This window comes from Metarhizium robertsii (assembly GCF_000187425.2).
Source record: "Metarhizium robertsii ARSEF 23 chromosome Unknown MAA_Scf_4, whole genome shotgun sequence".
NCBI classification, from domain to species: Eukaryota; Fungi; Ascomycota; class Sordariomycetes; order Hypocreales; family Clavicipitaceae; genus Metarhizium; species Metarhizium robertsii.
Genome location: NW_011942182.1, coordinates 1,931,755 through 1,948,185, shown reverse-complemented (window position 1 = coordinate 1,948,185; position 16,431 = coordinate 1,931,755). Strand labels below are relative to the sequence as shown.

Sequence of the window (16,431 nt, the reverse complement as noted above, 5' to 3'; positions counted from 1 at the left end):
ACCAGATAAACGCGCCGTGTCCAAATCGCAGTTGGTTTTCAAGGGAGCAAGAAACCCCTTCGTACTTTCCCGTGGTCCCTGTGATGCAAATTTTGATTGAGCATGCTACTCTTTCCGACAGTGTTATATTGTTCCATTGACAATCGTTGCCTCCCAAAAAATGAAGACTCCACACCGCAGGCCATGCTCCATTGTAGTGGTAGTTCAGAGTAAGATTATTGTTTCCTTCTATGTTTCTTGGATTTCCTTGTAGTGGTTGGAGGAGTCCTTTGTTGGTAGCGATTTGCGTGCTCGGTGTCAAAACTCGGCTTGTATTTTCGGAAAATGAGCATAGTGACGCGTGCATCCTCAGTGCTAGAATGTGGACCTTCTTGTATTTCAGTAGCTAGAAGTTCTCGAGCCAGAACTCGTAGAGAAGGTTTTCGCCCATGTCCGTATTTCTTGAATGCGTGATGTTTGGCGGTATCTCGGATATCCCTCGGAGGATGGCTCAGTTTCAACGCATCTAGGTCATGCTTTATGTCGTGTCCAACCAAGATCCGTCCTTCGATGATATCGTATACTTCGCGTTGAACTTCTTCGAACTCTCTCGCAAACCTCATTTCTCTTTGGGATACGCCACTCACAGCCGTCCTCCAGTCAGTGACCCGTTCCCTTGGCTTCACATAAGAATCGTAAATTTGTCGTCCATGAAAGTCAACCAAACTGATTCGAGCCAGAGCTGACTCATGCCCCCCTTGGCCAACTCCAACCATTTCACAATCCAGTCCAACATATTTTCCAACATCGACATTGCATGATCGACCGTGATTGACTCTATCGTTATAAGAAGCCACGGGCACTGAACTCTCTTTGATACCGAGGCCATATGCGTCTGCTAGGGCCTCACTCGAAACGCCCCGGTCTGTCGCCCAAAGCCCGATGGATGGTGACTGGCCAGTGTTGGATTCATCTCCCACTCCGGAACTATGCACCCCGCCCATATTCGCAATCCGCTTGACTTTAGTGTTTAAAGATTGGGTGGGCCTTGGAGAAACCTTTGCTGAAAACTTAGGTAACTTAGATGTGCTTGACGTCTCATCCTCTGCATTACGCTTCAAAGATGGGCGTTGTGTTTGCTTGCCAGGGTTGAGCCTTGCCTGGAGCTTCTTCCAGTTGGAAGATAACTCAGCCATGATCCAAGTACATACTCAGTACTAAGCGCTGGGATGCTGGAAGAACAAGTACAGGGGATGAGAATGTGGTCGCGGGTCGTATTCATGCCTACCCTAGGTTCAATTATGCATATAAAGAGGTATTAGCTAACGTATATGGGGGGTACCTAGGTAGTTACCAAGTTAAGTTATCTGAACACACCGCCTGCTTAATTCTACAATGGAGCCTTCAACTGCCGCATCAACCATCTGTAACTATTTTCCTGTATTGGCGTAGAGATTTTGCGGTTTTTTTTTTTAAATCATCAAGAATCCGTCGTCATCCACCAACTTCATCATGGCTGTGGGAACACCAGCGGGAGAACCCACTGTCGGATCAGACACACCGCGACAAAGGGGAATAGCGACTCCTGATACGCTGAAAACGGGCTGTATAGCTTGGGTGGTCAAGGATGGCCAACCGCGACGCGCGGAAATTCTCAGCATTAAGGAGACCAAGAGCGGAAAGCAATTCTATTGCAACTTCGATAATTTTAATAAACGACTTGATGAATGGGTTCCAGTCACAAGAATTGACTTCACACAAGAAGTGGAATGGCCAAATCCTGACAAAGACAAGTCAAAAGAACCCAAAGCCAAAAAGACGACATCGCAGACCAAGAAAGCCCAAGTCCCCAAGAAGGGGCAAAAGCGACCCAGTAAAAGAGAGCAGTCGATTCAATCAGAGGCTGCAACGCCTCACCCATGGTCAGGTACGTGTTACATGCTTTTATGGTTCAAAGAGACGCCCAGCTCACGCAGCCATCAGAATTTGTAGAGTCTCAACAGCAACGACAGACATCATCCGTTGGTCCCGATGTTGATTCACAGACGCAAGCAAGCGCCGACGCAACTACAACACCGGCTGCAGCGGACGACATAGAAGTGGATGACAAAGACGACGATGTTAAGAAGGAGGAAGGTGAATTCAGTCGGGAAGAAGAGATTGAGAAACTAAGGACCTCCGGATCTATGACTCAAAACCCTGCTGAGATCTCCCGTATAAGAAATATATCGAAGGTTCAATTCGGCGAGAATGACCTGTTCCCTTGGTATTTCTCTCCTTACCCCGAGGTTTTCAGCCAAGAAGATGTTATCTTCATATGCGAATTTTGCCTGAGCTACTATGGGGACGAGACAGCGTTTCTGCGACATAGGAAAAAGTGCACATTGCAGCATCCCCCAGGGAACGAGATATATCGAGATGACTACGTCTCATTTTTTGAGATTGATGGACGCCGGCAGCGAACTTGGTGCAGAAATCTCTGCCTCCTATCTAAGATGTTTCTTGATCATAAAACACTTTACTACGACGTTGATCCGTTTCTTTTCTACGTTATGGCTAGCCGAACGGATAAGGGCTGCCATATCGTTGGATATTTTTCCAAGGAAAAAGAGAGTGCAGATGGATACAATGTTGCCTGCATTCTGACCTTGCCTCAGTATCAGCGAAAAGGGTATGGGCGGCTTCTGATACAGTTTTCATACGAGCTTTCTAAAATAGAAGGCAAGCTAGGGTCACCAGAAAAACCGCTCTCTGATTTAGGTCTGCTGAGCTATCGTCAGTACTGGTCAGAGAACATTCTTGATCTGCTCATGGGGTACAATGAGCGGGACGACAAAGTCACCATTGAAGCAATATCTTCTGCTCTCGCTATGACCACGCAGGATGTCGAACACACCCTTCAAGCCATGAAAATGCAAGTATACCACAAAAGCGACCATAAGATTGTCATCCCGGAGAACCTCATTAAGCAGAGAGAAAAACAAAAACTGAAACTGAGACGGGTGCTTGACCCGGGGCGCATACAGTGGAAGCCGCCAGTGTTCACTGCATCCAGTCGAACGTGGGGCTGGTGAAGGGAATAACCCACTGCATCAATTTTCTAGCATATTGTGCTTTATGTCGGGAGTACGGGGTACAGAGCTGCATATCCGGTTGCCTACTGGAGTGACTAAGTAGGTTGGGATGTCAGGAGGGGTTTGGCATTACATCTGGTTTTTTGGAATTTATGAGGATGATTTTTGTTTTCGATGACAGATAGAGTGTTCCTTGATACCCGAATATATGAATTACTTCTTGATAACGGATGACGTTTAGAACCGTTTTTCTACGCATGTAAACCACATCGCATCGACATTATCGCGATATTTTCGGTTTAAAAACCTCAAGGCCGAGATGGACAGTTTCTTCAGACACGCAGGTGAATTAGCCCCCGAAATTACTGACTACCACTTCGTGGAACTTTTTCAAATACCTTGCTCTATTGTAAAGAGTATATAGTAGTACGTACGAGGAGCGCCTTCTCCACAAAAGCCCGCTACCGCTGCCCCACCATAGCTGTTGAAACATAAACTGACCCGAGATTGGAGTACAGTTGGAGCACTGAATGTTTAGCCAGGCGTGACATGGTAAGGGGGGTTATAACTAATTGAAAAGGACTATTATGAAAAGTATATAAGGGGTATTAAGTACTTAATAAGCTAATTTAAAGAACTCCTCTTAATAAGTTAATATAAAAAAATATTACTCTTTTATAAATTATAATTAATAGCTATTATTATTAGTAGTAAAGCCCCTATAAATAGGTCACTTATGGCTCAACTTACAGGGGTTAGATTGTACTACTAACTAACTACCTAGGTACTTAAGTAGTTACGTCGCGCCCGTTTCAGCAGACATCAGTTTGAAACAACAGAGGATGCCATGTTGAACACCTGCATTGCAGCGGCTTTGAACCTGACTTCAGGACCTTTGCATCATCAACACCAGGTACTCTGCACTTGTCTCTGGATTGTATTCCGTATCCCGACATCCATCTCTATTGCGTGTCGTTGACAGTTCCACCATTTTCTCACCATGCGCGTGACAGGCCCGTTCTGTACGCTGCTCTATGTGAACATCCGTCTAGCAATAGCCAACAAAGAGCCTCAGCTTCCAATCCACAATACCGCTGATGCTTGCCCCGACTATGCGTCATATGCGTCTTATCCCCAGTAAGTACTTTCAGTGTTTACCAATGTGTGCTGACGTGAGTTGCTAATGATCGTAGCAAGCCTCTGAGTACTGGGCCTCTCGCACTTCCCTTTCAAAGGCCCGAGCGACGATGTCGGACATTTCACTCTGATGAAATTGAGAAAGTTATAACAGACATCACGACACGGATGAAGGACCCAGACCTGGCACGATTATTCGAGAACGCTTTCCCGTCAACAACCGATACGACTATTAAATTCCACAACAAAGGCAGAGATACCGGCTTCGTTCGATTCGGCGGATCGCGAACCGTCTTGGATGACGGCGCCTGGCAAGGACATCACTCCTTCATAATTACGGGGGATATAATTGCCGAGTGGCTGCGGGACTCGACAAACCAGCTGCGTCCATATCAAACACTGGCAAAGAAAGATCCCGCCATTTTTGACTTGATTTTGGGCGCCATCAACACCCAGGCGGAGTACGTCATTGAGGCTCCATACTGCAATGCGTTCCAGCCTCCTCCCATTAGTGATCTTCCAATAACGTCCAATGGTCAGGACGACGTTGTCCATCCAGCATATGAACCCAGCGCTGTATTCGAGTGCAAGTACGAACTTGATTCACTAGCCCATTTCTTGGCGCTGGCGAACGACTTCTATGAACACACAGGCTCGACAGATTTCTTGAACAACCGATGGTATCTCGCAGTGGAAACCCTCCTACAAGTCCTAGAAGAGCAGTCAAAGCCGACGTTCGACCCGGAAACGGGAGATCATTCGAGAAATGAGTACACTTTTCAGAGACGGACAAGCGCTGGCACAGAGACACTCAGTTTGCAAGGAAACGGTAACCCCCTTAACAGCGGCACAGGTCTCATTCGCTCCGCATTCAGACCTAGTGATGACGCCACGATCTTAGGCTTCTTTATCCCTGCGAACGCGATGATGTCTGTTGAGCTGCGCCGGACCTCCAAGTTTCTCAAGGCTTCAAATAAAGCATCTTTGGCAGAAAAGCTGGAGAAGTGGGGTGAGACTTTACGCTCCGCTGTCTGGGAGCACGGCGTGGTCACCCACGCAAAGTACGGACAAGTTTTTGCGTACGAAGTTGATGGCTACGGTTCTGCCATCATGATGGACGATGCAAATTATCCATCTCTGCTAGCCTTGCCCCTGATGGGGTTTTGTGGAATTGAAGATCCAATTTACAAAAATACAAGAAAAATGATACTAGAAAAACTGGGCAATCCTTACTACCTGAAAGGCAAGGATTTCGAGGGCATCGGCGGTAAGCAATCAAATGATTATTTTTTTTTTTTTTTTTTTTTTTGAACAGAATCAACTGATCTGATTTGATAAGGGCCGCATATTGGGCTGCGGAATGCATGGCCGATGAGTCTTCTAATTCAAGCACAGACCACAGGAGATGATGATGAGATCAAGGCGTGCCTTGATCTAGTCCTTCGGTCCTCCAAACTTGGCCTGGTGCATGAAAGCGTAAATGTAAATCACGTCCGACAGTACACACGCAGTTGGTTTGCCTGGGCAAATGGTGTTTTTGCGAATACCATCCTTGATATTGCAAAGCGAAAGCCACATCTGATATTTGGTCCCGGGTCATCGCCATATGAACCATGAGGTTCTTCTCTGGTTGCTCGGACTGGGTATGATGTCGTTTTGTTTGTTGATGCACGCACTCAGGTGATATATATTTTGTAGATGTTTTAATGCCCAATGTTAATGGTAGAGGAAAGGGAAAGGATTAAACCGACCCCACTCCACTTTTACTGCTGTACGGGATACTGAAATAATGTCTTGCCTGCTGCTTTGATGAATATGTACATACGTACGGAGTACTACTACTGCCTTCCAGCGTATGTCCATCGGGGGTGAAAAATCTTTGCTTTTTTTTTTCGCCTCGTGGCCATTCACGGTGCTGGCTGCTCGAGCCGTGAAGAAGCTAGGAATAAATCTGGTTCGTCAGATTTGCATCATGTTCCTGGGTGGCACACGACTACTCCGTAGACTTAACCCACTTCGGACATGCAGTGCAAAATGCAGCAGCCCTGTACGAGACCTATTACGGGGAGCCAGGTTCTTCTATTCATCATCTACGCACAACAGTTCAACAGTCATCAGCCTCCCAGCTCTCACATGAGGCAGCTTTCCAGGCCAGTAAAAGCCCGAGCTTGGTTTCCTGAGGCCTCAAAAGTCTTCTTTTCCGACTATTGCTTCGACCGGAAACAGAAACTGCGCCTGAAGCCGCCTACGTACGTACCTAACATAGGGCAAGAGGAGGAAGTGCTTAGAATCGAAGCTTTCCCGGCCGCGATTGAATCCACTCGCTAGGTAGCTATCCCACACCAGCATGGAATCGAATTTGTTGAGTGGGAGAAACCACATCAATCTCATGCGTGGCTGGCCGTCACCAGATGTTTTGCCAGCTGCTATGCTTTCAAGTGCCTGCCAACAAGTTCTCCTTCGCCGTCAGGAGTATATTCCTATTCTCCAGTATGGTCCAAATACAGGTCACCCAACACTGAAGAACGAGTTATCCAGATGGCTTGGCGAGCATTATAATGTCAACCCAGATCCAAGCCGCATTTGTGTCACGGGCGGAGCAAGCCAGAGCTTGGCTTGCATTCTCCAGAGCTTTACTGACCCAAACTATACCAAAGCCATTTGGATAATTGCTCCTTGTTATTACCTGGCCTGTGGAATTTTCGAAGATTCAGGATTTGCTGGAAAATTACGTGCAGTACCGGAAGATGACGAGGGCATCGACTTGGTGGTCCTGCAAAACAAAATCAGGGAGCTAGAACAAGACGAACAAGCAAAACCGCAGGCAAAGGTGAGTGTTGGCCGGAAAATGCCAGTGGCCAACATGTACTCACCCGATCTAACAATCTTACAGCCGGTCAAACCTCATGACACAACAAGGAAGCTGTATAGACATGTCGTGTACATTGTACCAACTTGCGCAAACCCTTCTGGGAAAACCATGTCTCTTCGACGACGTGAAGAGTTGGTACACCTGGCACGGGGTCACAATGCTCTCGTAGTCTGTGATGACGTGTACGACTTTCTACAGTGGTCCGTTGACCCCGAAGATGAACAGGGTAACAGGAGTTATTTGAGACTGCCTAGGCTATGCGACATTGAACGATCATTGGGATTTTCGGAGCAGGACCCAGACAAATTTGGTTACACCGTCAGCAACGGATCCTTTAGTAAAATCGCTGGGCCGGGAGTCCGCACAGGTTGGGTTGAAGCCTCCTCAAAGTTCGTCATTGGGCTAGGTAACACTGCTTCCACACTTTCAGGCGGAGCACCGAGTCAGCTGTGCGCAGCGATACTGGGTGAGACTCTCCGAACTGGCGAACTACAGAAGCACATAGCTCGCACGGTCTGTCCATCTCTGCAGAGGAGATATAAGCTCGCCATGACCGCAATTCATCAATACATTACGCCTTTGGGCTACCGTGCCCGAGAAACGAGTCTTACCGGAGCTCGAATCTATGGTGGATACTTTATCTGGCTGTCTCCGAAAGCAGAACTGTCACTGAGCTCCCAGCTAGTCGCCGACGTCGCGATGGAAGAAGAGAATCTCGCGATAGGTTATGGACGCATGTTTGAGGTTCACGGGGACGATGGCAGTGCTCCGTTCAAAGGTGACATTCGAATTTGCTTTGCATGGGAGGCGGAGGATGCCATAGTTGAGGGTATTCAGCGATTGGGCTCTTTACTCAAACGAATGTTGGAAAATCCAGCGCAGTACGAGAACTGGAAGTCGAAGACCGAAGAATCATCGAGTTTCGTACATTACTACTAACAAAGACTTAGTATTTCCACTATTCACCTCATCAAAGCATTTTATTCCCTCGCATGCCATGTACAGTTATTTCTTTGCAAAAAATGACATGATACTGCCTTGGGAGCCTTTTGTTGATGTTTTCTTTGCCTTCATGGACGATGATGGCATTAGCGGCGGTGTGGGCTTTTTCGCTGGCGGAGTGATATCATCCTCAGAAAAGGACTCCCACCCCGGTTCTTGAATCGTGACTATTCACAGTGTGAGTTGATAAAGTTGTGCTGGTAGTTGAAGCTGGACTGCGCCGCACATACCCATGTATCCTTGATCATCCAAGATTCGTTTCTTCTTCAGCACTCGACGCTTGCCTCTTCTCCGGCCATTTCCGGAATTAGAAATTGTCTCTGAAGGTTCCTTGTCGGCCTGTGCTGTCAAGGGGATCCCTGATTCGGGCTCTGCATCTGTTAAAGACTCGGACTCCGGGTTTTCATCCGCTTCCATGTTGGAAGCGAACTCAATCACTTCACGCTTGTTTCCCTCTTCTTCTTCCTCTTCTTCTTCTTCCTTCTCCTCCTGCTCCTCCATCATGCGCCTTAAGGCGTCTTCTCTATCCTTGCGCGACTTCGCCTTGGAATGCAACGCCAAGCTGGATTTGGAAGATAGGATGTCGGTGTCATCAGGCTCTCCATCATCGGAAAGTGCGGCGGTGGGTTCGTCAGTTTGCTTCATCTGCTTCGTAGATTTTGGAGGAGCACTGATGGGTGTCTTTGCAAATGACTGTAAAATTGTCTTTGGTGCCGGTCGATTTGAAGTGCTAGCCACCTCCTTCATCTTTGGAACAGGTTGTTGTTTCCCCTGCCGCCGTGGCTCTATTGTGTTTTGCTTGTTATGGCTGGCCGGCTCACTTTCTTGCTTTATGGATTGCACATGACCAGAAGGAAGTGAGTTCAACTGTGATTTTCGTTCTCGCAAACGCATGTGCGGATTGCAGACAGCCCCATGCTTGTCGTGAAGTTGCCTGCGGTCAGTTATCATAATATCATTTGTGTATACTGCGTCTTCGTAGAGCCAAAAATCCTTCATTGTGTTTGGTGACAAACCATACACATGGATTGATGTTACGCTTGTGTAAATTCCTAGTACATCTTCCCAGTTATCAGAAATGGGTTCTTCCCGAAATGATAGGCGGCCTGAGGATGTGGCAAACCTCGCAGATTTTCTTCCCCAACAAGCGCCAGCTTCCTGTTGCTCCCTACTCGTGTTAAGCTTTCTGACAGGTCAGACGAGCTGGTTATTTGAGGAACATCTGGTATCTTATTTGTGGCGGCAACAAATCCAGAAACAAGGTATGTGGCGTAGATCGAGTCTGAGAGCAGTTCATTTTGATACTTGTGGAAGTCGAAGAGCATGCTGCACATACTTGTTAGAGAAAGAGACTACAAGAAGAAGCTTAGAGGAGAAAATTGAGGCGAAAATTTCTGAGCAATGGGACAGATAACAGAATTACCCTTTAGCTCTGTTGACGTGGACATCCAGCGATGAGCTTAGGGCCCGATAAGAGATCTGCAAGTTTGATATGGATCAGTTGATGGATATGGGTGCCATGCTATGGAGCTTACCGGTCGACCCTCGCTGAGTAGCTTATCTGCCAGAAACTTCCTGTGCTCGTCCATTGAAAAAAATTCTTGACTGCACTTCTCCAGTTACTGTACAGAGCGATAGAGTTGTAGTAGGGGTCATGAAACGCGGCTCGGGTTTTCGCGCCAGGAGCCAAGATATGACGCGAAGTCACGTGAATCCATTTATGATCAATGGCCAGTATTCAAATCGAACCGACCACCTAGGTAGGTAGGCAACTTACAAAGCGTGGGTAAATTCTCATTCTTGCTTACCACGATCCCGTGAGCAGTACGCTGCAGATTCTATCAATGAAGCTGTAAGCACATTTGACTAGAAGTGCCCTGTAAATACTGCTAACAAGAGTTGTGTGGTGTTGTCTGGATTGCCTTCTGGCTTTATTACTTCGTACAGGTATCATTTGCCCCATAACGCGTCGAGTCGCGAATGAATGCCGAGGTGATTACTTCACGATCTTGGCCTTCGCTCTAAAATTGCGCAATCGGCATTTCGACAAGGAACAGAAAAGACGTCGATTATAACGAGCATAGCGAAACCTTGCCCAAATGCCAATGGATGATGTGTCTGACTCGACAGACTGGCTTGGTACAGGCCTTGCCGGCCTGGCTGCTGTTGAGGCAGCCTTGCGCTGTCAAGTTTGCAAGGATTTTTATAAGACGCCGATGATTACGACATGCTCACATACCTTCTGCTCTATTTGCATACGACGAGCCTTGTCCAATGATAGCAAGTGTCCCTTATGCCGGGCTCCCGAGCAAGAGCTCAAACTGCGAAGTAATTGGTCGATGGAAGAATCTGTCGAAGCATTTTCAAAAGTACGACCCTCAGCGTTGGCCGTAGCCCGTAGCAGTTTGAACACGTCGGCTTCTTGCAAACGAAAAATCGAAGGCGATGAGCCGACTGCGAACGCTGTGTCCTCCGAACCCAAACGCATACGGACATCTGCGCGACTAAACAATCGTCGACGTGAGAACTTAAATCAGACATCTCAGGCGCAAAAGCAGGGTGACGAAACTATCCCTGCCTCCGATGACGATGAAAGCGGCAATAATGAGGATGATGATTATTCTGAACATAACACAGGACATGGTTCGCTGCCCTCGAATAGTTGACTGGGATCTTGCTAACATTTTGTCAGCTGACTCCCTTGTGCCATGTCCATCATGCCAAAAGCAAATGAAGGCTTGGAAAGTTTTCCAACATCTAGAAACATGTCCAGGGCCAATATCTGAATCGGCAGAGATCAAAACTTTTCCCTCTGGACGGGTACTACAGGCGCAGCAACCCCGGCTCCAAACGACTTTGGAACGACTCCCTGCCCTCAATTACTCGATGCTAAAGGAACAGGCATTACGAAAAATGTTGGCTGAGCTGGGAATATCCAACCAAGGGCCTCGATTAATCCTGGAAAGACGCCACAAAGAGTGGATTACCATTTGGAATGCTAATTGTGATTCCGTCATACCTAGAAAAAAATCACAGCTTTTGCAAGACCTGGACGTCTGGGAGAAGACGCAGGGTCATCGAGCAAACGCTGCGGCAAAGACAACTTTGACTGGGGTCGCAATTAAGGACAAAAATTTCGATGGCATTGCCTGGGCTGCAAAGCACGATTCGTCTTTCAAGGATTTGATTGCAAATGCGCGCCGAAGCAGGCTAGAAGCTAAGGGTCCGACAAAAGATATGCATGGCCGAGCAGAACAAAACGCCAATACTTGTTTCTCTATAGATGATACGCATGACAGAACCGAAATTTGTCAGCTATCTGATAGATTGACAACGGAATTGCGGCAGAGTCCCATTGATCAAGGAGTCTCCATTGCCGCAACATTTAAATCCAGCCTAGTTAAAGAAGAAGAAGCACAAATGCAGGCTTCAACTCAAACTTCGTCGACACCGGTGGCCATGGAGTCAGCTAATGTGGACGCGCTTGAGTCGGGTCTGGCCACTTCAAACTCATCAGAAACCGAGACTGGCGGTCGGTAATGAATACATGCTTAGTAGATGGGATAGTCGGGGTGTGTGGCACAATGGAAAGGCGGATACGGTAAAATATAGTTTATCCATATGTCGTGGCGGAAAACGAAAGTGTGACGGTTGTCATGCTTTGAGTACTACATGCATTTCACAGCCAGAGAAGCCGATGTCTGAATGCCGCCCCAAGAGGCAGATCGGTCGTAAATCCTAGGTTGATCGCGTTTAACTTCGGGTAAAAGCTCAAACTACTTCGTGGAAACTGTCTGTACCCAAAATGCTTGGCCATTTCTGGTGGTGGTCGGGCTTTAAATATACTACTGTAACTGAAAAGTATTCTAAATTTCTGTGTATTTCCTAGCTGTGATCCAGAGATAGACTAGCGACTTGTTTCTCAATCGTCCGAGTGTTTGATTTGCCACTTTCTGAAGGAATTTCAGCGGGGACGTTCGGCAAGTTTGCTAATTCGTTTTGCAATTCTTCGATTTTGCCAGCCTCGTGTTCCGCCTCCTCCTTTTCTTTGGCCAAACGCGCTGCCTCTCGGGTTTCGGTCTCTAATGCCTCCAGTTCGTCCTGTATTTCTGACTCGTCGATAGTTTCTCCTGTAGGTTCTGCTAAGATCGCCGCCACCTCATCTACCTCCAACATCTGCTCTCGGATTTGCTCCATCACTTGGTCCACCCTATCACTGCCTCCAATACGGGTATTGAGACTGTGTAGAGCATTGGCAGATGATTTCATGACGGCAACAAGCTGGACTTGATCCGATGCCTGCTCAAGCTTCGCAGCTATGTCCTCAAGTTGATTCAGTGTGGCATATCGCTTTGCAAGTGAGGATTCAGCCAGCTTCCTGGATTTCAGTGAAGCCTGCGCAACAACCCGGTTGTTTTTTGCTAGTGCGGTCTTTATTTCGCGGGTGAGAGAGTCGATTCGCATGTTGAGGGCAAGAGTTTGATGTCGAAGATTCGCAGTCAATTCTTTTATTGACGCTACCGCAACGTCCTCTGGGCCTATGCCCGACTCATCTGAAGAACTCCGAATACGTATTATGCCGTCACTATAGTCGATGAAGCCCTTATCCCTAGACGAAAAGGTGAGGAGTACCTCCAAGTCGTCCTCTGAGAGACACTGACCAGCCACCAGTGTTGACGCAAATAAAGATTGGAATTGTAATCTAGTAAATATTCGATCGAAGTGGGAAGTCCTCCCAGAAACCTGCTGCTTAAATTCTTGGAAAACTGTCTCAACATTGTTCATAATAACATACTGCCCGATAGGAACGCTATCGTCGTTACTGATCTTGTCCTTGATACCGAACTGTCTGAAGGTCCACTCTGCAGCGTTCCAAGATAATGATATCAGATTTCGGGTAAAGGTCGCGGCCTGGGGTTGTAAGAATTCTTCGACAGAAATGAATTTTTGATGAGCTATGGCCTGTCGTATCGCAGTCCCTAGGGCGAGGGGTTGGCCAAACCGTTTGCTTTCCAAGTCGTGAGGGAGATTTTCATCGACATTTAGAACTAATAGACTTGAATTTGGCCCACGACCTGAAAGCAGACCCCTCAATAACAAGCATGATAACGCCCCTTGCCAAGCAACGATATTTGCACGATACCCATCTGGATTAAGTGTTCTCTGTGGCCGAAAGTCGCTGTAGAGTGCTGGTAATCGTGCTCTGAGAGCAAACAAATAGAACGAATTAGTATTATTCTAATCCCGAAGGGTTTGTGAGGTTTCCAGATGGTACAGAATCATACTTTCGGAAGTTTTGGTCGTGCTCAGCAAGAACTTCGGCCAGGTCACCCATGACGCCTCCTTAGCACGAATAACTGTGTGAGCAAAGATAAGGTGACCAGAGGCCTCTCCTCCTGGCGTTGCAGTAGATAAAAACTAGGAGATTTGAGCCCGAGAGGATAACATCCCGGCGTCTTGAGCTAGGTGGGAAACAAGGCGGGCGCTCTTTGACTGCCTGCTTTTGATGCCGCCGCCTTGAGAGCTTCCAAACAAAATGATGCTTGGGGGAGGTGGAGCGGTCCAAAGCCCCACCTTTTGGTTTATTGGATGCTGGTTGGTTGGCCTCGTGGGGTCTGGCATCTCGGACTGTGTCGCACAGGACAAGGGGGTACAACACATGTAAAATAGTACTGTGACGTTGCCACGCCCATTGTCGTGTGACAAACTGTTTGTTTTCTTTCTTTATCAGCTTCAATCGTCGGCTTCGGGCTTCAGGATGCTATTAATTTCTTCTTATGTATTACTTCTCCAATCAATACCTATTCTTCTATACGATCTTTCTTTCTGCCCACGTGGTTTTCATGTAGAGAGGCAACTAGATGGTACTCTTGTAAAACAGTGAAAAAAAGATTTGGCTAGTCAAAAGCTCTAAGAAGCTATTTGGTAAGAGCTCATGGAACGTGACCAGCTCTGCCTGAAATGCTCCTTGGCGATTTCTTAGCACTCAAGTACCCAAGTCTAAGCAAGGTCACTTGCTGTCCTCTCGTAAGTTATTATTACATGTCATCAAGGTACTAAACCTCTCCTTTTTTTGTATGAGCCACGAACAAAGCATTTGTCGGCCTTTGCTCAGTCGGAAGGACTTATATTTATATGCCTCCTTGGTTGGATGGGTATTCCAACAGTCTCGTGATGGTCATGTATTGACCTAGTCGGCCGTGATCTCTCCTCGAAGTGGAGCTGTTTCCAACATGCCAGTTCTCGAAATCGTGCTTGCCCTTTTGGAAGGCAAATTCGTGAATGTTTGGCTTTCAACATCGATGACTGGAGTGCCCTCTCTTCCCGGATCCGACCTAGCAGCATCAGGCAAATTAAGTTTCTCTAGAACCTCAAGTCTTAGAGAGTGCATGTATTCTTCTGCGGTTCGAAACTGTGCTATGCCTTTGCTGTGGGGTAGGAATCCATAGATGTTGTGACACTCACTCAGACATCTTTGGGCTGGGAGATACTTGCCCTGTTGATTCCAGGATTGTGCAGCCAGTATACTCCATATGGCGGCTTTCCGATATCGACTGCCCCAGCCCCAGCTACCAACGCCGAGTTTAGATAAGTAGCAAATACAGAGACGCTCTTTAAGTAAAGCATCACCGACTGGCCCTAAAATCCTGGCTTCAAGCAACCGAAGACCCCATCTGCTGGCATCATCGACATACGCACCCCCCTTTGCCCTCAACAACTCCAAGCCAAGGAGCAAACACCGAATGGCACCAAATGGAGCACTGCATCTGGTGTTATATGAGTAAAATGCCGACTCGAGCATTTGATCAACGGAGTCTGCGCGTGTCTTCGAGGCCGAGATTTGCGTTGTCATCAATAAGCTGAGTGCCGCCATTTCGTTCGCAGCTGCATGATATTTCCAAGCCTTTGCCTCACCAAAATCCGAACGCAATAATTCATATGTTGAATGAGCCAACTTCCAGTCCCGCAGCATGAAAGCGAAATCAGCAAGCTTTCGAATGATAGCCTCGGCCGAATCAGCGCGGTAATACCCCAAATGATCAAAGTTATCCCTTGAGTGGCTCCCACTTGAGGAAGATCTGGAGGTGCTTCCAAATCCTGTCCATTTCCGAGATAAATTCATGAAACGACCTGTGATGCCTCTTCGGCGTGATGCAACCTGGTCATTCCATACTGAGATACGCCGCTCCATTGTGGGAATAACTGATTGTGTAACCATTTCTCGAACAAATGTTCGTATTGCCGTTGCGTCAGATTCAAAGATATACTGCGTGGGGTCTTCAAAATCCTCCCCATCCTCACTCCTGTGAATCCTAGCCAGCTCCTCGGCAGCGGGCATCCAATCACTGCATGGCAGTGGCATGCTGTCGTCGTCTGTTTCCGCGCTTTTACTGCATCGCAATCGGAGAAGGTGACAATGCAGACCTAGGTGGCGCTTCATCTGCTCAAAGAAGCCCATTGACCGGGTGATGTCATCATTTTCTTCATCGTGAACAAGGACATAATATCTGAGATAGTCGTTGTCCGCCCAAAGAGGCAGCTTTCTGTTACCCTCATTACTCTCAGAGTACAGTCTCCTCAATTCTTCAATAGGTGCGCCATTTCGAGAGCTAATAGCTATGACACAAGCCACAGGATGGGCGAAAGTTTCGTGTGGTGTAATCGGCGTGCCGGACAATAAGCGCCTCAAATATAGGGAATAGTATGGTGATGCAGAATCACGATCTAGACCTTGCCGTAAAGTGTCCAGTGCTGGTGAGGGCGGCCTAGGAATCGAACCTTCAGCAAAGGATAAATGCCGATCAACGACGCTCTCGATCTGAGCAAGAGCAACCTTGTCTCTCTCCGTGTTTTCTTCGGCACTTTTTTGATTGGTATTGACCAATGTCCGCTGAGAGTTTGAGACAGTTGAACCTAGATTCTGAATATTCTCACCCAATTTTGTGAATCGGATAGCAAAGTCCTCAAATACACGGCTCATTCCGTGACTATCCCGTACTGTGACGTTGCCTTGAATGTTCTCGCCAAAAGGCCGTAACAACTCCCAGAGACCATTGCGAAAGCCTTTCTCCTTGATCAGAATTTCTGTATCATCAGAGGCGTACACCGATACGTTTGGGACGAAAGCTTGAATAATTTCATGCACTGGTTCTCCTGGCTTGTCGAAGACTGAGTCCGATATGCCGCGCCCGGGATAAGCATCGAATACTGGTTCTGAAATTGTAACCGAAGAGCCTTGTATAGCCGGTGACATTGGCCTAGAGCTGGGAGGGGATAATGTTGAAGCATATAAGGAAGCTGCAGAAGGATTGGACATCCTGAAAGGTAAACTAGAGTCTGAGGGAGATGGGGGGAGTCTTTCAACAG

The 16,431-nt window shown here is 47.4% G+C and overlaps 8 protein-coding genes across 8 annotated transcripts; 4 read left to right on the top strand and 4 right to left on the bottom strand.

Annotated features, from left to right (window-relative positions):
- Positions 1–215: 215 nt before the first annotated feature.
- Positions 216–1,175, bottom strand: MAA_02728 (RNA exonuclease 4; the record flags this gene model as incomplete). Its single annotated transcript, XM_007820726.1, has 1 exon — positions 216–1,175. The coding sequence occupies one exon, from the start codon at positions 1,173–1,175 to the stop codon at positions 216–218; it is 960 nt and encodes a 319-aa protein (XP_007818917.1).
- Positions 1,176–1,491: 316 nt separating this feature from the next.
- On the top strand, positions 1,492–3,053 carry MAA_02727 (histone acetyltransferase; the record flags this gene model as incomplete). The annotated part of the gene is made up of 2 exons (XM_007820725.1): positions 1,492–1,906; positions 1,963–3,053. The coding sequence occupies 2 exons, from the start codon at positions 1,492–1,494 to the stop codon at positions 3,051–3,053; spliced, it is 1,506 nt and encodes a 501-aa protein (XP_007818916.1).
- A 1,000-nt stretch (positions 3,054–4,053) lies between these two features.
- On the top strand, positions 4,054–5,807 carry MAA_02726 (DUF1237 domain protein; the record flags this gene model as incomplete). Its single annotated transcript, XM_007820724.2, has 3 exons — positions 4,054–4,190; positions 4,247–5,457; positions 5,530–5,807. 3 exons carry the CDS (start codon positions 4,054–4,056, stop codon positions 5,805–5,807), a joined length of 1,626 nt encoding a protein of 541 aa, XP_007818915.2.
- A 730-nt stretch (positions 5,808–6,537) lies between these two features.
- MAA_02725 (Aspartate/tyrosine/aromatic aminotransferase) lies at positions 6,538–8,001 on the top strand (the record flags this gene model as incomplete). The annotated part of the gene is made up of 2 exons (XM_007820723.2): positions 6,538–7,020; positions 7,084–8,001. The coding sequence occupies 2 exons, from the start codon at positions 6,538–6,540 to the stop codon at positions 7,999–8,001; spliced, it is 1,401 nt and encodes a 466-aa protein (XP_007818914.2).
- A 66-nt stretch (positions 8,002–8,067) lies between these two features.
- On the bottom strand, positions 8,068–8,811 carry MAA_02724 (DNA polymerase subunit Cdc27; the record flags this gene model as incomplete). The annotated part of the gene is made up of 2 exons (XM_007820722.2): positions 8,068–8,231; positions 8,295–8,811. The coding sequence occupies 2 exons, from the start codon at positions 8,809–8,811 to the stop codon at positions 8,068–8,070; spliced, it is 681 nt and encodes a 226-aa protein (XP_007818913.2).
- A 1,358-nt stretch (positions 8,812–10,169) lies between these two features.
- Positions 10,170–11,604, top strand: MAA_02723 (DNA repair protein, Rad18; the record flags this gene model as incomplete). The annotated part of the gene is made up of 2 exons (XM_007820721.2): positions 10,170–10,707; positions 10,757–11,604. 2 exons carry the CDS (start codon positions 10,170–10,172, stop codon positions 11,602–11,604), a joined length of 1,386 nt encoding a protein of 461 aa, XP_007818912.2.
- Positions 11,605–11,949: 345 nt separating this feature from the next.
- Positions 11,950–13,399, bottom strand: MAA_02722 (Snf7 family protein; the record flags this gene model as incomplete). The annotated part of the gene is made up of 2 exons (XM_007820720.2): positions 11,950–13,267; positions 13,350–13,399. 2 exons carry the CDS (start codon positions 13,397–13,399, stop codon positions 11,950–11,952), a joined length of 1,368 nt encoding a protein of 455 aa, XP_007818911.2.
- An 855-nt stretch (positions 13,400–14,254) lies between these two features.
- Positions 14,255–16,381, bottom strand: MAA_02721 (cis-Golgi transport protein particle complex subunit; the record flags this gene model as incomplete). The annotated part of the gene is made up of 1 exon (XM_007820719.1): positions 14,255–16,381. The coding sequence occupies one exon, from the start codon at positions 16,379–16,381 to the stop codon at positions 14,255–14,257; it is 2,127 nt and encodes a 708-aa protein (XP_007818910.1).
- Between the last annotated feature and the right edge of the window lie 50 nt (positions 16,382–16,431).